This window comes from Macaca nemestrina, chromosome 11 (genome assembly GCF_043159975.1).
Source record: "Macaca nemestrina isolate mMacNem1 chromosome 11, mMacNem.hap1, whole genome shotgun sequence".
Classification (NCBI taxonomy): Eukaryota; Metazoa; Chordata; class Mammalia; order Primates; family Cercopithecidae; genus Macaca; species Macaca nemestrina.
In genome coordinates, this window is record NC_092135.1 from 136,035,515 (window position 1) to 136,063,433 (window position 27,919).

At 46.9% G+C, this 27,919-nt stretch overlaps 1 protein-coding gene across 4 annotated transcripts in view; it reads left to right on the forward strand.

The window, feature by feature from the left end:
* Positions 1-385: 385 nt before the first annotated feature.
* LOC105473829 (ubiquitin conjugating enzyme E2 F (putative)) overlaps positions 386-27,919 on the forward strand; it is a 77,185-nt gene continuing 49,651 nt past the window's right edge. Inside the window, exons 1-3 of one of the 4 annotated variants that reach the window (XM_011727901.2) lie at positions 386-541; positions 6,810-6,943; positions 21,759-21,788. In XM_011727901.2, coding sequence (XP_011726203.1) covers positions 6,826-6,943; positions 21,759-21,788 — 148 coding nt within the window. In that variant the 5' untranslated portion in view covers positions 386-541; positions 6,810-6,825. Of the gene's footprint in view, positions 578-773; positions 1,098-5,903; positions 5,923-6,809; positions 6,944-21,758; positions 21,789-27,919 lie in introns of those variants that run through there. The other 3 variants (XM_071073683.1, XM_071073682.1, XM_071073684.1) reach the window with 3 other exon arrangements.

Genomic DNA, 27,919 nt, shown 5'->3' on the forward strand with positions numbered 1-27,919 from the left:
ACTCCAGGTGCGGTGCTGGACAGCGGGAGCTCCAGCCACGGAGGCCGCTCCTTCAGGGAAGAATAGCCTGGGCTCCTCCGAGCCCCTAAATCCTGAAGACCACGAAGCGAAACCGGGTTGGAACCGGACGCTAAATCCCCAGCCCTCGGGCGCTCGGACTCTAGAGCCAACTCGGAAGCCCCGCCCCTAACGCTACTCGCCAATCAGCGACGGTCGCGAAATCCGTGCCCGCCCCCCGGCCGCGCCCTCTGCCAATGAGCGAGGTCCGAGCGGCCGGTCGCCCAGCCCAGTCCCGACCGGCGCACGCCGCTGTTCGCGTGTCTGGTTCCAATAAAGTTTTTCGCCACTTTGAATTTTTTTTTTAAAGCGCCCGCTGCGGTCTCTGCAGCCGCGGGCGAGAGCGGCCGAGTCCCCGCCCCGCCACTTCCGGTCCCGCCGCCGGGAGCCGGTGCGGCTGTGAGGGGCCGCGTCTCGCAGCAGCCGCCCGGGCCGGGCATGGTGTTGGGCGCCGGACCCGCCTCGCCTGTCTCGGGGAGCCCAGGTGAGGAGCGACCGCGCGGCTCTGCGGCGGGGCGAGGTGCGGAAACCGGTGCACAGGCTGGCCTGCGGGCCGGGCGGAGGGCGCGGGCGGTGGCGGGGCCGCCTCAGGCCCACCGGGTTCCTCACGCGGGGGGCCGGGCGGGCGCGGGCACCCGGACGCAAGGCCGAGCGGTGTGAATGGGAAGGGACCGCGGGCCGCGGGCAGCGAGCCGGCGGTCGGAGGCGGCGTCAGTGGCCGGGGCGCTGGCCTCGCCCGGCAGTGAGTGACCGCGGCGGCGGCTAGGGACGGCCCGCGCCGAGCACCTAGTGTGAACCAGGCCCTGGGTCGAGCGTGGCACAGTCCTGGCCGCGCTCACGCCCCACTCGCGGGATCGGCTGCGTGCCTTGTAGGGAGGAAGCGGGGCGTCCAGCGCCTGGCCAAGGTCACCGGCCCGACGTGGCCGCAGAAAGCGGGACTGGACTCCGGATCGCGGCAGGAGTCACGCTAGGCCGTGAGGAGCGGGGGAGGTGAGGGGAGTGACAACTCGCGCCCCGTCCGTGTACCTGCAGCGGGAAGAGTAAGTATGGGCACTTACCTACAATTGGGGGCGGCCAGGCTAGTTTGAAAAATTTTTACCACAGCAAAGGAGACGAGGAGGGAAGGGCATCTTGGAGCAGTTTTAGTGCTGCAGAATCTTGGTTCCAGACCTGGTTCTGCTGGTGTGTCATCTTGGGTGTGTCCTTCCCCTCCCTGGGCTCAGTTTCCTCATCTGTCACAGGAGATAATTGGGCCCCCCACCCTGCATTCCCGACCGCCTGGAAGTGGGGGCAGGAAGGGTTGGAACAGCCAGAGAAAGCTTCTTGGAGGAGGAGACGTTGGAATCTAGGTAGGAATCTTCCCCTTAAGGAAGGGGTAGGATTCGTTTGTGAAGGAAGGAGGGCATTCCAGACCTGGGTATCAGATTGAATAGAAGCTTCTGGAAATGAGCAGGGTGTTATGAAGCAACAAAGAGGAAATTGGCCTGCCTGGTGCAGAGGAATCCTGGCTGAGGAGTGAGATGAAGGTAAGGGGGAGCATAGAGGTGGGAGAGAGAGAGATTGAGAGGCAGAATCACACCAAGTGTAGTGCTGTCCCCCCACCTGGACATACCTGCCTTTCAGGTAGTAGGCAGTGCAGGAAGAGGCAGGTTTACTGCTGAAAGTAGGGGCTGGGCTCCAAAGATGGTCAGTCAACCAGCGTACTCCTGTGCCAAGCGGGAGGTTCTTGGGCACTGGCATTCTGTGGAAGAGTGGGATATGGACTTTGTTGTGCCCTGATCTGGGCCCCTTTGACCGGGGAAGTTGAGTGTCCCCTAGTGACCCGCAGGCCCATCCTTTATGCTTGGATTGAGATGTCTCCATTAGGAAGGAATTGTAAATAAGTAGCCCCTCACCTTGAGCTGACTGGCCCCTGGCGTCCCTGCACAAAGTGACATGGCCTGGTTTTGCCATTGCTTGCAGGGATGCTGAGTAAATATCACTTGATGGCACTAATACATTGCACACAAGATACTCTTCTCTGGGCCGTCGGAAAGCAGGTCCCACCCAGAGGAAGAACCTAACTGGGCCAATTACAACTTGTGGAATTTAGAGACTGAGAATGCTGTTCAGAACAGCTGATCTGTTACTGAAATGCTGCCTTAGAGTGTAATTTGCAGGAAAGAGGAAGTTTTGTTTTAAACCAAATCTTCAAGAGTTGAAACATATTGAAGAAGGAAAAGAATTCTGAAGCAACTGCAGGTATTCAGCTAGCTGCTTGACAGTCTGAATACTTATTTTTTGTTAGAATCCTTTGGTATAGATTTAATTTTATAGCTATGGAAACATTCCCAAATTAGGCCTTGGGTTTATCCTTAAAGTGGCATGTGAAAATGATACACATGACAGAAAAATAGATGGTCACTGTATTAGATTTCTTAGAATGTTAGGGAAGTACATTTTTTTATTACTTTCTATGGGAAACAAAACACCAGTGTTAAACATTCTCTTATATCTCGCAAGTCACAAACTTGAAGGTAGTAAACCAGCAATCTGACTCTTCCAGTGAAACTGAATGTTAGCATCTTCTGCCCACAGAGAGGATTTCGTCGTGGCGTGATTGGGGGTATAAAAGCATTAAGCATAGCCTGCGGACTGTAGTGTTACAGAAGAGTTTCTTGGTGGTGAGCCTTTCAGTATGTGAGGGATCAGTCTCCCCAGGCTCCCCTGAGCCTCCTTCAGTGCAGGTTCTCGGGGAGCTGGGTGTGGCCCTGGTGCTTGCTGTTCTATGGGACTCTTCATTCTGGCTTTCCTAGGTTACTGCCTGCTGAACTCATGTTCAAGCATGTTGTGCTTTTATTTTTTACTCTTTGCTTCATTTGCATTCCCAAGGTCAGCCAGAGACCTGGTAGTCCTTGTGTAGGGCATCTGGTGCATCCAGCTGACCCTCAGGTGATGGATGGATGCACGTCTTGGTCCATAATTGGGTGACCCTGATGATGTGGCAGGACTGATGTGATTGAGTCTGCACACGTGGCAGCAGACTTGGCTGGGAAGGGAAACACTGTTCTATGACAAGGAATCCTTGTGAGGGATTTTTGACAAGATCATTCCAGGTAGGGGCTGAAGCAGGAAAGCTTGGCTCTAGATGGTGCTACTGTCTGTGGTAGCTGAAGACCCTACAGGTGTTTGTGACTATTCTCCTGTGAAGTAACTTCATCAGCTGAACCCAGCTGCTTTGCCCTGGGCGAAGCTGTGAAGATGTGCTCTTATGGAGGTCCACCTGAGGAGGTGGCACAGTAGCGTAACAATGAAGAAACTAATGTTGGCTTATTTTCACATTTTTGTCAACTTTATTGAGGCATAATTGAAATACACTAAACTGCCCATATTTAAATTGTGTAATTGATTAGTCTGAAACCATGACCACAATCGAGTTAAAAACATGTCCTGCTGGGCGTGGTGGCTCGCGTCTATAGTCCCGGCACTTTGGGAGGCTGAGGCAGGTGGATTGCTTCAGCTCAGGAGTTCAAGACCAGCCTGGGTAACATGGTGAAGCCCTGTTTCTACAAAAAATTTAAAATTAGCTGGGCGTAATGATGCGTGCCTGTAATCCTAGCTGCTTTAGGGGATGGGGGATGCTGAGGTGGGAGGATCACTTGAACCTAGGAGTTTGAGGCTGCACTGAGCTCAAGTCACGCCGCTGCACTCCAGCCTGGGCTATAGAGCAAGACCTGTCTCAAAAAACAAACAAAAAAATTTCTGTCATCCACAAGAGGGAAACTAGTATGTCTTTGGTGACTGCTTCTAGCAGCTGAGTGGCTTTGGGCAGGCTGCCTTCTGGGCCCCTGTTGTCCTGGGGTCCACATGGTAAAATGGAATGGGAGTGGGAGAAGTCCATTCCAACTTTACAATTCTAAGAGCTTATGACTGTGGAAGCGCAGAGCTGTCTTGGAAGCCTTTAGACCAGTACTTCTTAAGGGGTTTATGGTATGCGTATGTCTGTGTCCTCTGAGTGGAAAAGACTGTGCAGTTCAGAAGATCGTATTCTACATATTGTTTTCATTTTTAAAAAATTCTTTAAATTTTTTTATTTTTTGAGATGCAGTTTCACTCTCGTTGCCCAGGCTGGAGTACAATGGCACCATCACTGCAACCTCCACCTCCTGGGTTCAACCTATTCTCCTGCCTCAGCCTCCTGAGTGGCTGGGATTACAGGCACCCGCCACCAGGCCCAGCTGATTTTTTTGGTATTTTTAGTAGAGATGGGGTTTCGCCATGTTGGCCAGGCTGGTTTAGAACTCCCGACCTCAGGTGACCCACCCGCCTTGGCCTCCCAAAGTGCTGGGATTACAGGCATGAGCTACCATGCCCGGCCTATACTGTTTTCATGATACAAACAATAGAAAATAAAATCTGACAGCCTTTAGGAGATAGGCAGAAGATGGTGTGAGGAACTGTGTAAGAGACCTGGGTGAAAAATGGTTTCAAATGCCAATGAGGAAAGGAGTATTCTTATTTGACTTTCAGGATCTTAGTCTCAACCTAAAATTTCTGTGCTTATGTCAAGCTTTTCACGTGGAATTTTTAGATCATTTTCTGTTGAAATGATCAGAGTGGTATTGAAATAAAATGATATGAAAGCAACAAAGGAAATTGTGGAAGTATTGAACTGGTGACAATTTATCTTATTTTATTTTATTTTTGAGTCTCACTCTGTTGCCAGGCTGGAGTGCAGTGGTACAATCTCAGCTCACTGCAACCTCTGCCTCCCGGGTTCAAGCGATTCTCCTGCCTCAGCCTCCCCAGTAGCTGGGACTACAGGTGTGCGCCACTACACCCAGCTAATTTTTTGTATTTTAGTAGAGACGGGGTTTCACCACGTTGGCCAGGATGGTCTCAATCTCCTGACCTCGTGATCCTCCCGCCTCGTTCTCCTGAAGTGCTGGGATTACAGGTGTGAGCCACAACACCCGGCCCTAGTGACAAATATTTGTCCTCAGTCAAAAGAAGTTCCAGAGAGCCTCTCTGACCATGGCAAAGTAAGTAAGAGTTAGGAGGAAGATTAATGTCAGTTTATGTTAGAAATAGAAGGCAGAGTCTAGAGGATAGTTACCCTGTATAATTAGTGGGATCATAACGTAAGCTGTGGACTTTGAGTTATCATGTGTTGATGTGGGTTCATTAATTGTAACAAATGTACCCTCTGGTGGGAGATGTTGGTAATAGGGGAGAATTTCCATGTGTTGGGGCAGCGGGCATATGGGGAATCTCTGTACCTTCCTCTTAATTTTACTGTGTACTTAAAACTGCCCTTAAAAAATAAAATCTTAAACAAATTGTGGCATTTCTTCAACTGTCTCCCAGGCAGCAAGTGGCGTCACCTGTGTTTGGTCTTTGTTGTCCCTCCCAGTGAGCTTGCAGCAGGGGAACCTGCAACACAGATGGGGTGGAAGCCACCAATGAACATAATCTACCTGGGGACATTAATTTTAATTCGGTCTTGATGTTGAAATTGCCAAAAAATATAAATAAAACACAAACATAAGTAAATGCAACACAGCATGAATAAATGAGAAGATGCTTGTTAAGGCTCTAGCCACACCTTTATTAAAGGAGGAAGGAGAGCAAAGAGTGGTGTTCCTCTTCCACCAGAGGCTGTGCTGCTTCAGTTGGTGATGGGCCAGACCCTGGGACCATACCATGTGTGTGCATGATCCCCTGCAGCAGGGCAGGGCAGACTTACTAGTGGACAGTAATGGACCCATGTGGAACCCGTTGGTGAGGGCATGCTGGTTGAGAAGCTGTGGAGGCACCCTAGACGTTGTGTTCCACGGGAGCTTCGTCACAGCCACATCCCAGGGCCTGGCACCTAGTGGATAACCAGTGAGTGTGAAATGCATGACTTTTTAATTTTAATTTTTTTTTTTTTTTTGAGACAGGGTCTCGCTCTGTCACCCAGGCCGGAGTGCAGTAGCACAATCACAGCTCACTGCATCCCCAACCTCCCAGGCTCAAGGGATTCTCCCACCTCAGCTTCCCGAGTAGCTGGGACTACAGGCGCATGCCACCCCCTGGCTAATGTTTTTTGTATTTTTTGTAGAGATAGGGTTTTGCCATATTGCCCAGGCTGGTCTTGAGTTCTTAGGCTCAAGTGGTCCTCCTACCTTGGCCTCCCAAAGTGCTGGGATTGTATTTGTGAGCCACCGCGCCCAGCCATGACTCTCTTTTTAAAAAACTGTTAATTCATGGCTGGGCACGGTGGCTCATGCCTGTAATCCCAGCACTTTGGGAGGCCAAGGTGGGCGGATCACCTGAGGTCAGGAGTTTGAGACCAACCTCAACATGGAGAAACCCTGTTTCTGCTAAAAATACAAAATTAGCCAGGCATGGTGCTGCATGCCTGTAATGCCAGCTACTCAGGAGGCTGAGACAGGAAAATTGCTTGAACCTGGGAGACGGAGGTTTTGGTGAGCTGAGATTGCACCATTGCATTCCAGCCTGGGCAACAAGAGCAAAACTCCGTCTCAAGAAATAAAAAATAAAAATAAATAAAGTTAATTCATAATTTTAAAAGTTAGGCTTATAGAGGATGGCGTAGAGCTTTTCAAATGTATTATGAAGGAATCCAATCTTATTAATGTGTGCAAATTTTTTCCATAACTAAATTATGGGAAAAAATCAAAATGCAAAAGCACCTGTACATTTTCCTCAATGTCTAATTAGTCTCTGGAGACCTGGTCCTTAACCCTGCTTTCATTGCTGTCTTTCAGGGTAAAGGCAGCAGTAATGCTAACGCTAGCAAGCAAACTGAAGCGTGACGATGGTCTCAAAGGGTCCCGGACGGCAGCCACAGCGTCCGACTCGACTCGGAGGGTTTCTGTGAGAGACAAATTGCTTGTTAAAGGTAATGATCATTCGTGTGAACTGTTTTTGTATCCTGTAACAAAAGGAAGTTTGACTGGAGAGTCTTTGGGGATATAAAGCAACCCACTGCTGAATAGAAATACCTGTTTAAAAAGATTTTAAAATATAATTGCTTGTCTCTTATAGTGGAAGGACATTGTACCATGCAGATGATATGAGCACACTGTTGCAGGGAGATGGTATGGGATGTTCTTTGTCACGTCTGCCAAAATGCTAGCAGAAAGAATAAGGTGCTGAGAGTCGGCAAGGCCTAAGACTGGTTTCAGAGCTGCCATTATCTTCCTTTCTTTCTGATTCTCAGCACCATAGTTTCTGCTCTGTAAAGGGGAAGGAGTCAAATTTTGTAATCTCTTAGGATCTTTTCCTGTTTTATTCAGGTCAAAGCCTACGGCGAGTCTTGTGAAAAATTAGTTCTCTTCACGGAGTTAATAACATGTAGTATTCTACAGTTTTAGTTGACTTCTGCTATCCATGTTGGTGAGGAGAAACTTTATCCTGGAGAAGGGTTGGTAAAATGTGTGAGAGTATGTGTGCATGCAAATATGCATTCATTTGTATGTTTGAGCGTAAATTTTGCATTTATTCATTTAGCAAACTCAACATTTTCAAGTGCTTTGAAGTCGGTTTCTTGGGGGTCATAAGACTTATGAAAGATGAAGAAACAGTTGCAGCCTTTAAGGAGATTATAATTTGCTTAATTATAAAAAGGTTAGCTTTGTATTTTATTTATTTATTTTTTTGAGACAGAGTCTCACTCTCACCCAGGCTGGAGTGCGGTGGAGCAATCTTGGCTCACTGCAACCTCCACCTCCCGGGTTCAAGCAATTCTCCTGCCTCAGCCTCCTAAGTAGCTGAGATTACAGGCACCCACCACCACGCCCAGCTAATTTTTTTTTTTTTTTTAAACAGAATTTTGCTCTTGCTGTCCAGGCTGGAGTGCAGTGGCGCGATCTCGGCTCACCACAACCTCTGCCTCCCAGGTTCAAGCAATTCTGCCTCAGCCTCAAGTAGCTGGGATTACAGACATGCGCTACTACGCCTGGCTAATTTTGTATTTTTAGTAGAGACGGGGTTTCTCCACGTTGGTCAGGCTGGTCTTGAACTCCCGACCTCAGGTGATTTGCTCGCCTTGGCCTCCCAAAGTGCTAGGATTACAAGCGTGAGCCCCTACGCCTGGCCAAATTTTTGTATTCTTTTTTTTTTTTTTGAGATGGAGTCTCTCTCTGTCGCCCAGACTGGAGTACAGTGGTGCAATCTTGGCTCACTGCAACCTCTGCCCCCGGGGTTCAAGTGATTCTCCTGCCTCAGCCTCCCTGGTAGCTGGGATTACAGGCGCCCACCACCACACCCAGCTAATTTTTTGTATTTTTAGTAGAGATGAGGTTTTTGCCAAGTTGGCCAGGCTGGTCTCAAACTCCTGACCTCAGGTGATCTGCGGTCAGGAGGAGGCCTCGGCCTCCCAAAGTGCTAGGATTACAAGCCTGAGCCACCGTGCCCAGCCATTAATAAAGACGAGGTTTCACGATGTTAGCCAGGCTAGTCTCAAACTCCTGACCTCAGGTGATCCACCTGCTTTGGCCTCCCAAAGTGCTGGGATTACAGACGTGAGCCACTGTGCCCAGCTTTACTTTATAACAAGTGTTTACATTTCTTTAATTTTTTTTTGAGACAGAGTCTTACTCTGTCACCAGGCTGGAGTGCAGTGGCACAATCATGGCTCACTGCTGCCTCAACCTCCCGGGCTCAGATGATCCTGTCACCTCAGCCTCCTGAGTAGCTGGGACTACAGGCATGCACCACCATGCCCAGCTAATTTTTTTATTTTTTATTTTTATTTTTTTGTAGAGATGGAGTTTCATTATGTTTCCCAGGCTGGTCTTGAACTCCTGGCCTCAAGTGATCCACCCACCTCGGCTCTCCCAAAGTGTTGGGATTACAAGTGTGAGCCACCGCACCTGAGAAGTGTTTACATTTCCTACATATAGAGCAGCTAGAAAGCAAATAGTTGATTAGTGTATTTGCACTCCCTGTTTTCATGTTGTATTAGGTTGAAAACATGGAGATTACAGGCATTTACATGTCCTGAAGGAATCTAACAGCAGAAGAGCTGCTGTATATAAATGTGCTGTGCTTGGCCTTCCCAGACACAAATCACTGTTAAACTGGGGTAGGAATGAGAAGTGTGAGGGCACAGTGGCACAATATCGGCCCACTGCAACTTTCACCTCCCGGGTTCAAGCGATTCTCATGCCTCAGCCACCTGAGTAGCTGGAATTACAGGCATGCGTCACCATGCCCAGCTAATTTTTTTATGTTTAGTAGAGACAGGGTTTCAACATGTTGGCCAGGCTGGTCTCAAACTCCTGACCTCAAGTGATTGCCTGCCTCGACCTCCCAAAGTGCTGGGGTAGCAGGCATGAGCCACTGTTCCTGGCCTGTACTCTTTTTCTTATTCTCCCTCTGCCCCTGAGTTTGGACTTAGTTTTGGATTATCCAGCCTGTTGGATGATTGGTTGAAAGTGGAGTGAGAATGGTATTTCACATTTTGGCCTTACCTACTAAGCCTGTATTTAGTGTCCGTTGTGCTGGAGGCTTTACCCTAAGAGGCCCAGAGGGTGGGGCAAGAGCTGGAGCACCTTACTTAGGTGTGCCTGATAGGACTTGAATGTCTTCTCAGATTCTGGGCTCCATTTGCAGCATAAGCCAGGAAAATGGTGTGTTGTTGCTGTACTTGGAGTAGATAGTGAGTGCTTTGGTGACTAAGGAGTTGCAGCGAGGAGGGCCTGGATGTTAGCTGAGGAGGAGTGGGTAGAAGCTGACAAGTGGACTGTCCCATCTTCTTTACCCAATCGTCATCATGGTTAATAGTAGCTAATAGTAGCTTTTGTATACTGAGCACTTAGGGCCAGGCCCTCTGTTGGGCACCTTCTTAGTTCATTTGTGCTGCTGTAACAAAATGCCACAAATTGGGTAATTTATAAACAATAGAGGTTTACTTCTCACAGTTTTGGAGGCTGGGAAGTCCAGGATCCTAGTAGGATTGGTATCTGGAACAGGTAGTACTCTGCTTCAAAGATAGCACCTTGTTGCTGTGTCTTCACATGGCAGAAGAGATGGAAGGGCAAAAAGGGCCTAAGCTAGTTTCCTCCTGCCCTTTTATAAGGCACTAATCCATTCATAAGGCAGAGCCCTGGTGACCATCACTTCCCTAGAGGCCCCACCTCTTAATACTACCACAGTGGGGATTGAGCTTCAACATGAATTTCCCCATTTGAGCCATAGTAGGCACTTAATGGGGTAATTCTTGTTTGACTTTTCAAAGCCTTGCCAGATGGATGCTTCATTTTACCCATGAACTGCTGAGACTCAGGTTAAGAAACTTGCCCAGTTTGTGGCTTTATTGCAGCAAGACAGCCAGACCCACATACTGGGGTAGGACAGGCTCCGGGGGAGCAGATGCAACCAGCAGAAACCAAAGTAGCAGAACAGAAGTGCAAGTCCACAGAAAAGAGAGTTCAAGGAGGCTCTGCGTCTCTGTGTCTCCTGCCCTGCTCAGGAACTCACCCTGGAGCTCTCTGCTGGCTCCAGGGCCTGACAGAGCCCACTAAGACCCACCAACCTGGGCTCCCCTCCAGCTCCAAGGAAGGAAGTATCTTTGTCTGGGTTGACAGGGCCCAGCTGAGGTTCTTTGACTTTGTGTGCCCCTCAAGAACAAGAAGGGTCTCACAAGGAAAGGTGCAGAGCCAACTCTTGAGGCCACCATTTCCATCCTCCCCAGGCACTGGTGGCGATTAAGTTTCAGAGTCCAAAGCACTGGCCATAAATGGCAGTAAGAATTCAGTGTAACCTCCCCTCTCATGGCCTTTCCCTCCACCTGCCTCAGGGGCTGCAGGCCAGGCTGAGTGGTGAGTAGTTTGGGCTTGTGGTGGAGGTTGGGTAGAGAAGGGTGTGCCTGATCTGAGAGAGGTGGCTGTACACACAGAGTGCAGCAAGAGTGCCTGACGGTTCATGCTTGTGGGCTCCGCACCTAGAGTGCTCCTTTGTTTAGCTCGCCCTGTGGGTGGCTTGTTGACCCTGGTGGCAGTCTGGCCTTCTGTCCTCTGGGGAGTTGTGGCGGAAGTGGTGCTATGGAAGCTGGCGGAGTCTGTGGCTGTTGGAGGGCATGGCAAGGTACTTTGAGGGCTGATAAAGTGAGAATCCTTTCCAGGTGAAATCCAAGCTCCCTTTTGGGACTTTGAGAAAAGTGGGGTGTTGCAGTTCAGAAAGATTACTATAGTCAGAGCTGTCATCTGGTACTGTGGCTTGTGTAAGGGTGTTATTCACGAGCATCCATAGGTGGCAGAAAATTGTGTCAATATATATTGTCTTTGGGACTTTATGCCATAGGCTAGGTTTCCTGAAGAGGAGGTAGAGAGTTTGTCATGCAGGATCCTTACTAAGGGATACTTTTGGGACAACACCTGTGGGGTAGGCGCGGGAAGCAAGAGTGGGCAGAGGGAGACTCAAGTGGCGAGGAAGGCCCCACGATAGCCTCTGCTTTGGAGCAAGAGCAAGCAACAGCACAGCCCTTCAGAGCCGTCTCCAGTCTGGTGAGATAGTCAGGTCTTCCTGCTCTGCACCCATCAGTCGTTAGATGAGGGTTGCCTGGGACAGGTGTCGTGTGGAGTGCAGGTCTGTGCAGCCACCAAATCCCTGAAAGGGCTGATTGCTGAAGCCTGCCTGCCCACAGCCCTCACTGAGGGGATCTGGGTGCTGCTGTGTCACAGCACCTGGCTCATTACCTTGCTCGCCTTTGATGTGGGCTCTGGTGTGGTGCAGATGGCAGTAGGGCTGAGCTTGTGGGAGGCAGGAGCTTGTCCCTGGCGGGGGAGGGGCCGGTGGTATCTGCACAACAGAGGCCTCTTCTTTTTCTTGGAAGTGTGAGCCCGGGTCTGAACAGTAATGGGAGGCCAGAGTCAGCTGTCCTGGCTCGATTCCAGGTCTCTGGAAACATGTGGCTTCGGAGTGGCTGGCCATGGGGAGGCCTCCAGATGCCTACAAGGGCTCCCCCTCAGCCACACCCATATTTCCTCAGCATCCTCAGTCCAGTTCTGAGGGCACCTTCCAGGCTGGTGCTGGAGTGATGCTTGTAGCTGCATTACCTGGAGGGTGTGGAACGATGAGCGTTTTGGGCTGCTGTCTGTCCTGACCCCAGAAGCTGGGGTCACTGAGGAGAGAGAGTCAGATCTGCATTTGAGCTGGCCCTGACTTGGGTCCAGGCCTGACTGGAGGGCTGGCCATTGTCAGTGTTGTCGGCATTCCCTGTGAACCTGTGTGTGACTTGAGTCCATCAGGGTCTGAGTCCATGGTGCTCCCTATCCCCCAGACACCCCTCAGGGCAGAATTAATTACTTTCTTGTCTGTCTGAAGTTTGGCACTGTTTCCATCTAATAGCCGAATGCCTGTCTGTCTCCCTGTTCTTTCACTTGTTCACCCAACACACATCATAGTTTCAGCATACAGTTAGTGACCCCCAAAGACCTCAAGGGGTTCCAGGAGGTCTGACAGGACCCTTTGCCTGTGTCAGTCTTTGTTAAATATAGGGATTTGGAATTGAGCCATTTCAGGGTCAAGTCTGGAGTTAGGGGAGCTAAACAGGGTTGATTTTGTGTGTACCCCTTGTCCCAGTCAGCCCCTGAGTCCCAGGTGGTTTCTGACCTTCTCTTGTTTTGGCTGATAGGGGCTGGGGCTGGGACCACTGCAGAGTGGGAGGGTCTGGCTGCCCATCTACCTGAGCTTCCCAGTGTCTAGGGGTGCAGGGGCCTCCCTCTGTGAGGGCGTCTGTGTCTGCCTGAGCAGTCCAGTCACAGGTGGGACCCCTCACCTTCCTGTATGAGGTCTGCCACATGTCCCCATTTCAGTGTTGGGGGAGAAAGAGAAGCATTTACTATTTTCTGGAACCGCTGTCTCCAGCGTGTCCTGGCATGGAACTCTAGCAGGGCAGGCTCAGGGTGTGGCATGCCACATTGTCAGGGTAGTCACAGCATTTAGCAGTGTGTGCAGCTGGGAGGTTCTGTGCTACAATACATATTTTAAAAACTAGAGCAGTGGCCCAAGGGGAGGAATCCAGCTAGTGTGGATGTAAGGCAGTTGGCCATAGGCTGACCTTTACATGCTTTGTTGGAGGGTTAAATGCCAGTGGAGCTGCCCCGGGAAACTTGGCAGCCCCTCAGGTGTACACATAGCCCAGTGGGCAGGGAGGACCCTATGGAAGCATAGGTGAGGGCTGAAGTTGACATCATCTGCATTTGTGTTCAAAGTCAGTGGTAGGAGACCTGTGGGCTCCATTCTTAGTGATACCAGACTCTGCTACAGGGGCTGTGACTGCTTTTCAGGATTACAGCCTTGCTCCTCTGGAGCATGGAGGGGACCATGAGCACTGTGGGCCTGCACTCTGTAGTGTGAGGCCTCAGCCGTGGTGGTGCTCTCTCTGGAGGGGCTGAAACCCTGTGTGTGAGTCGTCTCCCAGACGTGAGGCATGCAGAAAAGGTGGATTTGAGGATTTTAATGCATAGAGGCAGTGGGAAGCTAAGAAATAATGTTCTAGTTCTAGAAATCTGAGGCAGTGATTCAGGTTTAAGGAAGTAATCAGGTCACCTGGAAAATGGCAGCTGTCTCTACCTAGGTTGAAGGGCTTGGCAGCTCTGCCTGGTGTTGTCTGATGGGGCTTGGAGCTGGCTTTTGCCAAGAGTCATCTGCCTGTGTGACCAGCCTTTTGTCTTTGTCAGCTTGGGCTGCTGTAACAAAGGACCATAGATGGTTTGGCCTAAACAATAGGCATGTGTTTCCCTTCTGGAGGCTGGAAGGCCACAATCAAGTTCCTGGTGAGGGCTCTCTTCCTGACTTGCAGATGGCCTCTTCCTCGCTGTGTCTTCACATGGAGGAGAGAAGGGGAGCTCTGGTCCCTCTTTGTTTTTTGTTTTTTTTTAAATAATGGCATGAATCCCATCACAAGGCCTTCGCCTCCATGACCTGATCTACACCTAATTACCTCCAAATACTATCACATTGGGGGTTAGGGCTTCAGCATGAATTTGGGGGTGGAGCATAAATTCCGTTCCACAGCGCCTTTGGAATGCCTCCTCAGTTCCCAGCTATGTGAAGAGAAACATTCTTGGGTCTTAGAGGAAACTCACAGCAGGGGCACTGCCACCCTGTAGGCAAGTATGCTTATGTGTCCCCCTTTTCCTGAGCACCCCATGTGTGCCCAGCCACAGTGCCAGCTACTGAGCTCATAGGGTTGGGGCAGGTTACATGGCCCCTGCCCACAGGTGTGCACGGTCAGGGAGCAGGTGGCAAGGAGCCAGCAGGAGCCCAGTGTTGTAAGGGTCAGGGCAGGAGGTGAGTACATGCTGTGCGGGGGCCTTTGTGGTGATCAGGTGGATTTTGCAATCTGATATTTCAGTGTAGTCATGCTTCAAATGGGTCCTGTGGTTTGATCTTTAGTTAGAAAGGAAAAGAGTCTAATTTATCAGAAGGAAGTTATGCAGTCACAGAATTGTGCAAGGTGTCAGCCAGGTGCCTCCCAGAAATGCCAGGCCACTGAGTGGTAGACGTGTTAGCATCTTGGGATAGGCAAGACTTGAGCAATTTTAAAAGTATCTTCATTTCTCATTACCTTGTAGGTGGGTGGCGTTCTTCAGGTGGTTACGGTGTGCAGAGAAGGGCCGCTGCTTTGCCCAGAGGCTGCCAAGCTTTGCTTATAGTCTTACTGTACCTTGACTCTAAGGTGATAACTGTTGATGTTAGTGAATTCTAATTTGCCCTCATTGGAAGTGCAGCAGAACTTCTTGTCTTTTGTGACAACTCCCTGAGAGGAGCACTGTGGGAGTGTGCCTGGCTTACTTTATATTCTGCCCCGGTGGAACTAAAATGCCAGGCATCTGTATTGAAATCCTCTGCCCCAGGATTGTAGTCCTTGCTTGCACTGTCTTTAGGAGCAGAAGCCTGCAGGGACTCTGACTGTGGTGGGGTCATTGGTAGGCTGGGTCCAAGAGCTCCCTCAGCCTGCCCTCCTTCTGTGACTGAATTGCACCAAACGTGCAAATGTGAGCCTGATGCTCATCTTGGAATTTGATTTTTTTTTTTTTTTTTTTTTTTGGAGACAGGGCCTTACTCTGTCGCCCAGGCTGGAGTGCAGTGGCACGATCTCAGCACACTGTCACCTCTGCCTCTCTGGCTCAAGTGATCCTCCCACTTCAGCCTCCTGAGTAGCTGGTACTACAGATGCATGCCACCACACCTGGCTAATTTTTGTATCTTTTGTAGAGACAAGGTTTCACCATGTTGCCCAGGCTGGTCTCAAACTCCTGAGCTCATGCAATCTGGCCTCCTCAGCCTCCCAAAGTGCTGGCATTATAGGCATGAGCCACTGTGCCTAGCGCTGGGAGAGAATTTTAAAAATTCAGAGACCTAAGTTCTACCTGAAACTCTTGATACAATTGGTCAAAGTTAGGGATGGGGCATTAGGATTTTTAAAAGCTCAGCAGGTACTAGATTGTGGTGATGGATACGTAGCTCCAAAATTTACTACAATTCACTGAATCACTTACTTAAAATGGGTCTATTTTACAGTATGTAAATTGGTCCCTGACAAAGTTGTCAAATGTCAAACCAGCAAAACACTCCCCAGATGACGAATGTGCAGCCAGGGCTTCCGTTCCTTTCTTCGTCAGGTGTTGTCTGGCATCTTTCTGGCTGTCACTCTGCTAGCTCCTGAGTGCCTCTTGCTCCCGCACCCCTGTCCCCATAGGAGAAGGGGCCTGGTTCTGTTGCCCATTTCTTCCCACTCCTCCGTCCTACCACATCACAGTGTTTAGCACTGGTCAGTGGCCTCACTCCTCATTGTCCCTCTGTGTCCAGACCTCGGCCCTTCCCTTGTCACTAGACTGTCCTCTTGAACCATTTGCTTCTGTCATGCTGGCCCCTCTGCTTGCAATCCACAGTTGCTTACCATGGCCTCTGGACACATTTCTAAATTCCCTTAGGAAAAGCTGGGTGACAGGAGTTATGACTCTCTACTGAGGTGGCTTGGGCCACTGCCACAGAGTCATGCCAGGGAAAGCTGGATTCCAGTGGCCAGCATCAATCTCTCAAAAGAAGGGCCTTAAGAACAGTTTCTTGTAAATTCTAATCAACAAAATATAAATAATACGGAATAAAATATGTTAGTATTTGCTTTAAGATCAGGTTTAATTATATAGGTAACCCTTATTTAAAAGTGATCACTATGAACAACTCATTTGCTCTTCACCTGTGTAGGTCACACCTCTCAGATGTGACCAGCGTTGGGTGGTGTGGTCTGAGGCTCTGTTGTCTTCCTCTACCCTCTGCCCTTCCCACACATCGCTCTAAGGAAGGACAAAATCTGGCCCATTGGAAAGGCAGCTGTGTGTCAGTGTGGGCATGAGAAGAAGAATGGTGAGCCTTTCCTAGGATCACCATCATTGTATTTTGTTAATATATGTATATAGTTTAAGTTTTCGTAGCGACCGTCTCACTATATTACCCAAGCTGGTTTGAAACTCCTGACTTCAAGTGATCCTTCTGCCTTAGCCTCCCAGAGTGCTGATATTATAGATGTGAGCCACCGCACACAGTCAAGGGAATATTTTTTAATGTAGGGGCCACTACATAAGACTGCCAGGAAGATAGACTCCCAGGATTGTATTTAGTCACAGAACTTGCTCAATTTCTTTTCTTTTTCTTTTCCTTTTTTTTTTTTTTTTTTTGAGACGGAGTCTCACTCTGTCGCCCAGGCTGGAGTGCAGTGGCGCGATCTCGGCTCACTGCAAGCTCTGCCTTCCGGGTTCACACCATTCTCCTGCCTCAGCCTCCTGAGTAACTGGGACTACAGGCGCCGCCACCACGCCCGGCTAATTTTTTGTATTTTTAGTAGAGACAGGGTTTCACCGTGTTAGCCAGGATGGTCTCTATCTCCTGACTTCATGGTCTGCTCGCCTCGGCCTCCTAAAGTGCTGGGATTACAGGCGTGAGCCACCGCGCCCTGCCAGAACTTGCTCTATTTCTAATCATGGCAAGTGGGTGATGAACTCTTTCTCCTCTTCTCCCCATACTCAGCTTCGCTGAGGAGATCTGCCCTTTTTCTCAGTGTGAGAAGGCTTGCCCTGGCCAGAACATGTCCTGGCCCTGAGAGGGAGCTACTGTGGGTGGGCCTCTCCCTTTCTCTAGCTCCTCCATTGTCTTCACCTTTGGTGCCCCTTCCACATACCTGGGCCCAAGAATGAGTGCATTTAATGGGCCACTTGCCTCTATACAGGTGCTTAGTTGTTGCATATAAATAGCTGAGATCAGAGGCCTGCAGGTCTCCTGAACCCCCAGCCTTGGAGTAGAGCCCTCAGCCAGCCTTCTCACTCCTCCACTCGGTGGTCAGCTTTGCAAGCATTCTGGCCTCCATTACCCCTTCCCCTTGCTGCCTTTCCCCACTTCACTTCTTGAAGGAATTGTTGTGCTGCAGCTATGTTGACCACACATTTGGTTCTTCACTTGATACTCTGGGTTCCATCTCTCTTCCTGCTTTCCTGCTATTTTGAATGCCAGTCAGCAAGGTCTGATCCACTTCCGACGGCCTTTCCCCTTGGACGCCCTGTGCTCTTTCACTGAATCACCACGTTCCTGATGGCTCTTCTGCTTTTCGGCATGTTTCTCATCTGTCACTTCCACCGTTCCTTGGCCATTGCTTTCTCCAAGGTTCTTTTTTCTCCCTTTTGTTGACCTTACACAGTCTCGTGATGACAGGTGGCATCACTTTGCAGGTACCCCTCACCTTTGCCCTTTTTGTGCCCCCAGCCTTGTTCTCCTCCTCTTCCTCCCCTTCCCATGCTACTCCTCTTCCTCCCCCTCCCCTACTCCTCTTTGTCTCTAGTGGCTTTCTGGCACTCTCACATCCCAGCTCATCACCCCTGGGTGCTATCTTTGACACCCTCCACCCGCTTACAGTTGCCAGAACCTCTCCATTCTGTTTGCTCTGAATTCCCCCAAGCTTTTCTGCCTTTGCCAGGTGCTTGCTGCCCATCTCTTAGGTCACCTGGCCTGCACTTTGCCCTTTCTAAGGTTGTCCTCTTTAGGCAAAGGTTAGAAACTTCTGTTCAGAAATCTCCAATAGCTCTCTCCACGCTCCTGTTTCTATCTTTCTACTTTGTTTCCCAGTGCTCACCTGTTGTTTTGGGACCTTTCTTCTGGCCACACTGGATGCTGTCTGGTTTCTGTGCTTTTCCATGCGCTGTGCTTTCGCACATTGCTAATTTGTCGGCTTGGAATACTCCTCTCTTCCCCTAACTCTGCAGGACTAAATTTTATTTACTTGCCAAAGCCCAACCCAGAAACCTCCTCCTTCCTTAGTTCCCACAGCTGGAGAGAATCTCCCTGGCCCAAAGACCCCAGAGCACACTACTTTCTGTCTGAGGCACAGAGGACTTTGCCAGGTCAGTTATTTCAGAGTGTACCCTTCCCCATGCCCTGCTAAACTGCAGGTTTTTATTTTTAATTAATTAGTTGTTTATTATAAATATTTAAGGTATACAAGAAGACTTTTTTTTTTTTTTTTTTTTTGAGGTGATCTCACTTTGTTACCCAGGCTGGAGCACAGTGGGGCGATGATTGCTTATTATAACATCAAACTCGTGGATTCAAGTGATCTTCCCACCTCAGACTCCTGAGTAGTTGGGACTACAGGCATGTGCCACCATGCCTCACTCTTTGTTTGTTTTTTTGTTTTAAGAGGTTAGGAGGTTGTGGAAAAAGGCTAAAAAAAAAAAAAGAGAGAGAGACAGAGATCGTGGTCTCACTGTGTTGCCTAGGCTGGTCTCAAACTCCTGGCCTGAAGCAATCCTCCTGCCTCGGCCTCCCAAATCACTGGGATTACAGGCATTAGCCACAGTGCCTGGTCCAGTATGCTGCTTTGATAAACATAGTAGGTTGTTTACTACAGTCAAGTGAATTAATATATTCATCTTCTCATATAGTTTACCTTTTTAAAAATGATAACACCTGAATCTACTCCGTTGACAAATTTCCAGCATATAAAACAATATTATGAACTATAGTCATCATGCTGTACTTCAGGTCTCTAGACTTATTCATCCTACATAACTATAACTTTGTATCCCCCCATTCTGCCCCTTCCCTGCTCCCATGCCCTAGTCACCACCGTTTTCTGTTTCTTCATTTTGACTTTAGAGTCTACATATACGTAAGATCATGTAGTATTTGTCTTTGTATGTCTGGCTTATTTTATATATCATAATGTCTAGATTTACCCATGTTGTTGCAAATGGCAGGATCTCTTTTTAAAGGCTGAACAGTGTTCCAACATATATACAATGTATACCACAATTTCTTTATCCAGTAGTCAGTGACACTTAGGTTATTTCAATATTTTGCCTATTGTGAATAATGCTCCAATGAACATGGAAGCGCAGATATCTGTTTGACATACTGATTTTGTTTTCTTTGGGTAGATAACCAGAGTGGGATTGCTGGGTGATATGGTAGTTCTATTTTTAATTTTTTGAGGAACTTCCATACTGTTCTCCATAATGGCTATACCAAGTGTACAGTCCTGCTATCAGTATACAAGGGTTCCCTTTTTTCCACCTTCTTGCCAACATTTGTCGCTCTTTTTGATAGCAGCCATTCTAACAGGTATGAGGTGATTTCTCATGATTTTGATTTGTATTTCCCTGATGTTCAGTGATGTTGAGCACCTTTGCATATATCTCTTGGCCATTTTTATTTCTTCTTTGGAGATGTGTCTATTCATGCTTTTTGCCCGTTTAAAAAAAATTTTTTTTTTTGCTATTGAGTTGTGTGATTTCCTTATATATTTTAGATATTAATCTCATTGAATATATGATTTGTAAATATTTTCTCCCAATTCATAGACTACCTTTTCTTTTTCATTTTCTTTTTTTTTTTTTTTTTTTGAGACAGGGTCTCAGTTTGTCACCCAGAGTGAGTGGTGTAGAATGCTGTGGTGTGGTCCCAGCTCACTGCAGCCTTGACCTCCCAGGCTCAGATGATCCTCCCACTTCATATCTTGAGCAGTTGGGACTATAGGTGTGTGCCACCATGCCCCATTAATTTTTGTATATTTTGTTAAAAAAAAAAAAAAAAGATTTTGCCGTGTTGCCCAGGTGGGTCTTAAACTCCTGGGCTTAAGATATCTACTCACCTGACCTCGCAAAGTATTGGGAATACAGGCGTGAGCCACCGTGCCTGGCACATAGGCTACCTTTTTATTTTGCTGAGTGTTTACTGTACAGAAGCTTTTTAGTTTGATGTAATCCCACTTGCTTATTTTTGCTTTTGTTCCCTGAGCTTTTGGTGTGATATCAAAAAAATCATTGCCAAGGCCCATGTCAAGGAACTTATTCCCTATCTTTTCTTCTAGGAGTTATATACTGTCAGGTCTTACATTTAAGTCTTTAATTCATTTTGAGTTGATTTTTTGTGTATGGTATAAGATAAGGAGCCAGTTTTATTTCCTTGCATGTGAATATCTACTTTCCCCAACACTATTTATTCAAGGAGCTATCCTTTCCCCATGGTGTTTTCTTGGTACCTGTGTCATAAATTAGTTGACTTGTGTATGCTTAGGTTTACTTCTGGACTCTCTTTTCTGTTCTATGTGTCTATTTTTATGCCAGTACTGTGCTGTTTTGATTTCTGTAGCTTGAAATCAGAAAGTATGATGCTTACAACTTTGTTCTTTCTCAAGTTGCTTTGGTTTTTCAGGGTGTTTTGTGATTCCAGACAAATTGTAGAATTTTTTTAAAAATTTCTGTGAAAAATGCCATTGGAATTTTGATAGGGATTGCATTGAATCTGTAGATTGCTTTAGGTAGTATGGACATTTCAACAATATTAATTCTTTTAATATATGAACGTGGTATATCTTTCCATATATTTATTCGTGTCTTCTTTAATGTCTTTCATTAATGTTTTACAGTTTTCAGTATACAGATCTATTATCTCCTTAAATTTATTCCCAAGCGTTTTATTCTAAAGTGTGTGTGTGTCTGTGTGTGTGTGGGGGGGGGGGGGGGGGCGGTTCTTTAGGGCTTTCTGCATATAGGATCATGTCACCTGAAATTGGGATAATTTTCTTTCTTTCTAGTTTGAATGCCTTTTATTTCTTTTTCTTGTCTGATTGCTCTGGTTTAGACTTCTAGTACTGTGTTAACTAGAAGTGGTGAGCAGGATTGTGGTGGGGGTTTGCAGTTTTGTCCTACAGAGGGGTGCTGGGCTTAAACACCAAATGAGTGGCTGGTAGAAGAGGAACTGGGACGTCTGAGGCCCTTTGGCAGAGGACAGGGGCCAAGAAATGCAGCTATGAGGGGATAACTAGAAGATAGCATTGGGAACAGACGTAGACACAAGGTGCATATAGATCAGATTTTGAGAGGACTTGTTCCAGTACTTGGAACCACTTTTAAAAACACTGTAGTAACTGGCTACCTGTAGGTCATTTCTGTGTTAATTTAAAATGTTTTTCTTTTACATTAAAGTGAATATTCAAGGACTTTTGACTGAATTTGTTGGCTTTCTGCAGGTCACTTTGTATATCGAAAGCAGCTAAATGGCTTAAAGTCTAAACTTTAGACTAGGTTTTATTCAGTTCATTCAGTTTATTTTTTTTTCTTCAGTGTTCTAGAGGAAATTGCCAATTTAGAACTGGTGATTTTATGTGGAGTAATCGACTAATATTAATAATAATAATTTCTTTGTTTCTACAGAGGTTGCAGAACTTGAAGCTAATTTACCTTGTAAGTATAGCATCCCCAAACGCTAAGTACTGTGAAATAATTGCATGAAGAAAACTTTTTATGTCTTAATAACCTTGTATAGTAAAAAGCCTATTTTTCATGTACGTTAGGAATGAATTTTAATTTTCTGTGAAAAGGTAGGATTTTTTCAAATATCTAATAAGAACAAGGTAGGCCAGGCATGGTGGCTCATGCCGCTAATCTCAGCACTTTGGGAGGTGGAGGCAGCTGGATCACTTGAGGTCAGGAGTTCGAGAACAGCCTGGCCAACATGGTGAAACCCTGTCTCTACTAAAAATACAAAAATTAGCTGAGCATGGTGGTGCATGCCTGTAGTCCCAGCTACTTGGGAGGCTGAGGCACTAGAGTCGCTTGAACCCAAGAGGCGGAGGTTGCAGTGAGCCAAGATTGCGCTGTTGCACTCCAGCCTGGGTGACAGAACGAGACTCTGTCTTAAAAAAAAAAAAAAGAAGAGCAAGGTTCTGCCATCTTTTTGAGTGCTTTCTATCTCTCCTTAGCATAGCAGAGGTGCATTTGGTTAGGTTTTTGCCTCTTACACATGCATTCTGTCCCACATCCACTTTGAGTGAAAAAGTATATAAATCAATAATAGTTCCATTTTTATTAGAGATGATACCAGTTTTTTGGCAAAGTGCTTATTTGTAACTCATCTGCATGTTTGAGGGGTGGCTGCACTGCCTTGCTGTCAGTGGATGTCCATCTTGCTTGATTGTTTCTGCCCTAGACACACAAGGTCAGCATGCAGTCTTCACTCATGAGCACGGTACGTTTGGAAAGCCCATTTATCAGGCAGTTCACTTTTGTAATATATGTCATATTTTTTTTCCCTATCATTAATCTTCTTCTAAACCCTTGATTATTTCAAAAGATCATTAAAGCCTGAAAGATTTGATCATTTTAGTATTTTTTTAATTACAACTTTTTGTCATCATACTTCCTTTAAAATTCTGAGGCTGAGGATGTCTGTGGATGATGGTGAAGCATTTTATAAGTGGGTCTGCTGGTTTGGGTGAGTGCTAGAGAGAACTTAGGGTTGAATGTGGAGGTATCTCTGACATGGGGCAGGGCAGAGCCCATTCCAGTCTCCATCTGAAGTTGGAAAGATAATGGTGGGTTGCAACCTCTACATGGTTGTGAAATCAGTTGGAGAGGGTAAGTATGTAATGTTTCTTAAAAAATTATTATTATTTTCAAGACAGAGTCTCACTTGGTCACCCAGGCTGGAGTCTGCTTCCTAGGTTCAAGCAATTCTTGTGTCTCAGCCTCCCGAGTAGCTGGGACCACAGGCACGCACCACCATGCCAGGCTAATTTTTGTATTTTTAGCACAGATGGGTTTTTGCCATGTTGGGCAGGCTGGTCTCAAACTCCTGGGCTCAAGTGATCTGCCTGCCTCGGCCTCCCAAAGTGCTGGGATTATAGGCGTGAGCCACCGCTCCCAGCCAAAAGATTATTTTCAACATGAAACTTATGGGTAGGTATAGTGAGTTGTGGTATAAAATATGTTTCTTACTATGGATCTCAGTTGAAGGTGTTTTGAAAGACATTGGATTGCTTGACCTCAAAGTTTTCTTCAACTCAGAAATGAGGCAATATCTTGAGATTCTGTTAAAAGGTTATCTTTTTGGCTGGGTGCAATGGCTCACGCCTGTATTCCTAGCACTTTGAGAGGCTGAAATGAGTGGATCATTTGAGGTCAGGAGTTTGAGACCAGATTGGCCAACATGATGAAACCCTGTCTCTACTAAAAGTACAAATTTAGCTGGTTGTGGTGGTGTGCACCTGTAATCCCAGCTGCTTGGGAGGCTGAGGCAAGAGAATTGCTTGAACCCAGGAGGTGGAGGTTGCAGTGAGCTGAGATTATGCCACTGCACTCCAGCCTGGGCAACGGAGTGAGACTGTCTCAAAAAAAAAAAAACAAAAACCACACACAAAACACAAAAAGGTTATCTTTCTACCCACTGAAATATTTACAGATGAAGTGGTTTGCTTTAAAATGCTACAGGAAGACAAACAAGTAACTGTGGAGGGGCAGGATAGACAAGCAAGATTGGCAGAATGTTGAAGCTGGGGGATGGGTTCATTATACTCTTCTCTTTTATTAGGACATTTGCCTCATAAAAATAAAATAACTCCTCTGCTTTCCACTCCCATCTTATCTTCCCACAGACCCCCAGCTTGAGCCTGTATGTATATGTACACTTTTTTTTTTGTTTTTTTATAGACAGGATCTCTCTTTGTTGCCCAAGTTGGAGTACAATGGCATGAGTGTGGCTCACTGCAGCCTCAACCTCCTGGGCTCAAGTGATCTTCCCACCTCAGCCTCCTGAGCAGCTGAGACCTCAGACCTCAAGTGCATGCTACTACACCTAGCTAATTTTTTTAAATTATTATTATTTTTTTTGTAGAGATGGAGTCTCCTGTGTTGCCCAGGCTGATCTCAAACTTCTGGGTTCAAGTGATCCTCCCACCTTGGCCTCCCAAAGTGCTGAGATTACAGGCACGAGCCACTGTGCATGGCCAACACATACAGACATTTAATCAAAATCACAGAAAAGGTCTCACTTATAAATGGTTCATTCATCCTTGATATGTATCTTACAGAGATTATTGATTTTTAACCCATAGAGTGTACTTTAAAAACAAGAAAATTTATGACTGGCTTTCAAATCAGGATTGTAACTGCATACCTTAGGTTTGAAAGAACCATGGCACATCTTCCTAGCCCTATGGCTATGGTGTCAGATAAAAAGACAGCATGTTCTCTGCCTCTTCTTTCGTTCTTTCTCCCTACCTTCTCTCCTAATCAAAGAGGGGGGAAATTATATCATTTTAAAAGCCATGCTTTCCAAAAGTATGTCTCATTATTCTAAAGAGGAAACAAGAAGCCACCAATGCATAGCCCTTCACTATCTGTTTAATTATCTTTCTAACATATTTACAAAGGCTAACAAAATAACTTGCCTTGTATCAGTACCACTTAGTAACTATTCATAACTAGTTTAGAGCTCTACATGCAAGTTTGTAGAGGTTTCTCTGCAAAAAGATTTAAAATGTTTCTTCCAGATAGACTGAAATATTATTAGAGGCTTAGATAGTGCATGCCTACATATAGATAAAAAGCTTAATTCTAGTGAATTGAACTAGAACAAAAACCTGACTGTTAACATTTTTTTTTTAAACTTAACCTTTCTTTTCTCTCTTTTTTTTTGAGATGGAGTCTTGCTCTGTCACCCAGGCTGGAATGCAGTGGTGCGATCTCGACTCACTGCGACCTCCACTTCCTGGATTCAAGTGACTCTCCTGCCTCAGCCTCCTGAGTAGCTGGGATTAGAGATGCCTGCTACCACGCCTAGCCAATTTTTGTATTTTTGGTGGAGACAGGGTTTTGCCAGAATTACAGGCATGAGCCACTGCACCTGGCATAGTTTTATTGCTTTTTAATCCACTTTGATAATTTCTTTTTTTTTTTTTTTGAGACAGAGTCATGCTCTTTCACCCGGGCTGGAGTGAAGTGGCACAATCTTGGCTCACTGCAACCTCTGTCCCCCAGGTTCAAGCAATTCTCCCACCTCAGCCTCCTGAGTAACTGGGATTACAGGCATGCGCCATCACACCTGGCTAATTTTTTGTATTTTTAGTAGAGAGGGGGTTTTTACCATGTTGGCCAGGCTGGGCTTGAACTCCTAACCTCAGGTGATCCAACTGCCTTGGCCTCCCAAAGTGCTAGGATTACAGGCGTGAGCCATTGCGCCCAGCCGATAATTTCTTTATTCTTGGTGGGCCAGCTTTTTTGGAGCCATTGATTTCCTCATCTGTCTATTAAAACAAAGGAGAATGCTAGATATTAAAAACAAATACATGATGCCAACTTCTGTTAATCATCGAAACATGACTAACATGATTAACATCCCAAGTCATAATCATATGTTTTTGTTACTTAGAACTCACTAGAAGGATGGCATTTATCTTTGCAAGTTAAGATTAGGAAGAATAAAGCCCATTTTAAGTATTTCACACATAGTTCTCAATGTGTAATTTTGGAGAAAGTCTTGAACTCTTTGGCTCCAGTTTCTTTATTTCTAAAGTAAGGACTGTGACATTGTCATCTCTAAGACTGCTTTTTGCTTTGCTTTGCTTTTTTTTTTTTGAGACGGAGTCTCGCTCGTTGCCCAGGCTAGAGTGCAGTGGCGCAATCTCAGCTCATTGCAAGCTCTGCTGCCGGGTTCACGCCATTCTCCTGCCTCAGCCTCCCGAGTAGCTGGGTCTACAGGTGCCCGCCACTACGCCCGGCTAATTTTTTATATTTTTAGTAGAGACGGGGTTTCACCGTGTTAGTTAACCAGGATAGTCTCGATCTCCTGACCTCGTGACCCACCTGCCTCGGCCTCCCAAAGTGCTGGGATTACAGGCATGAGCCACCGCGCCCGGTCTGCTTCTTGCTTTTCTAGGCAGTTTCACTCTGGAAAGGAAACCCCACTAACAGTCCTGTGTTATTTGTTGTTTGTATGTACAGGTGTCCCATGTCTTAACATGTTCATTACGTACTGAAAGGAAATGAGGCATGCAGTAGGAGAAGGAGTCATGAACTAGTTATTAATGTAGGAATTAACCTTGCTTCTGTTGATAACCTGTATGATCTTGGGCTAGTCACCAAACCTCTCTGGACCTTCTACTTATGTCTCCTAGTTGAGGACGTTGGACTAGATCGTCTCTAAGGTCACCTCTGATAGAAATTTGAATTGTCCTGTTTTCGATAAAAATTTTTATCATTGTCAAACTAAGCAAATACTTTTGGTGGAACTTGTAAGATAACTTTAAAAAAACTTTAAAAAAGTCTTCTAAGGCCGGGCGCGGTGGCTCAAGCCTGTAATCCCAGCACTTTGGGAGGCCGAGACGGGCGGATCACGAGGTCAGGAGATCGAGACCATCCTGGCTAACACGGTGAAACCCCGTCTCTACTAAAAAATACAAAAAACTAGCCGGGCGAGGTGGCAGGCGCCTGTAGTCCCAGCTACTCGGGAGGCTGAGGCAGGAGAATGGCGTGAACCCGGGAGGCGGAGCTTGCAGTGAGCTGAGATCCGGCCACTGCACTCCAGCCTGGGCGGCAGAGCGAGACTCCGTCTCAAAAAAAAAAAAAAAAAAGTCTTCTAAAAAAACTTTAAAAACTTAAAAAGACAAAATCCATAGTAAACTCTGGGTGGGAGCTAACTCCTGGGCAGCGCTCTTTTTTTTTTTTTTTTTTTTTTTTTTTTTTTTAAGGTGGAGTCTCGCTTTGTTGCCCAGGCTGGAGTGCAGTGGCATGATCTCAGCTCATGGCAACCTCCGCCTCCCAGGTTCAGGCAATTCTCCTGCCTCAGCCTCCCAAGTAGCTGGGACTACAGGCACCTACCACCTTGCCCGGCTAATTTTTGTATTTTTAGGTGAGACGGGGTTTCGCCTTGTTGGCCAGGCTGGTCTCGAACTACTGACCTCATGAACCGCCCACCTTGGCCTCCCAAAGTTCTGGGATTATAGGCGTGAGCCACCGCGCCTGGCCAACACTCTTTTTAACTTCCATTTGCCGTGGTGACTATGAATGTCTATGGTACTAGGAGAACGGAGTAGAAATTTGACCTGGGTTGTTTCCTGGTTTTTCCATGTTTGGTTCACCACCAGTGGTGAACTGAGAAGTTTAGCATAGGCCTGGTGTGGTAGCCCACACCTGTAATCCTAGCACTTTCAGAGGCCAAGGTGAGTGGATCACTTGAGCAAGGGAGTTCGAGACTAGCCTAGGTAACATGGCAAAAACCTGTCTCTACAAAAGATACAAAAATTAGCCAGGTGTGGTGGTGTGCACCTGTAGTCCCTGCTACTCAGGAGGCTGAGGTGGGAGGATCACCTGAGACTTGGAGGCAAAGGTTGCGGTGAGCTGGAATCATGCCACTGTCCTCCAGCCCAGGCAACAGAGTGAGACCCTGTCTAAAAAAAAAGTTTAGCGTAGTATTTTCTGATTTTATAGATGTAGAAAATTTCTATATATATTCCTTCCAGATTCCTTGGGTATTTTTTCCATGGGTAATTAGCCATGTGCCATTTGTTTGAATGAGACGGGTGGGGTGCAGTCAACTT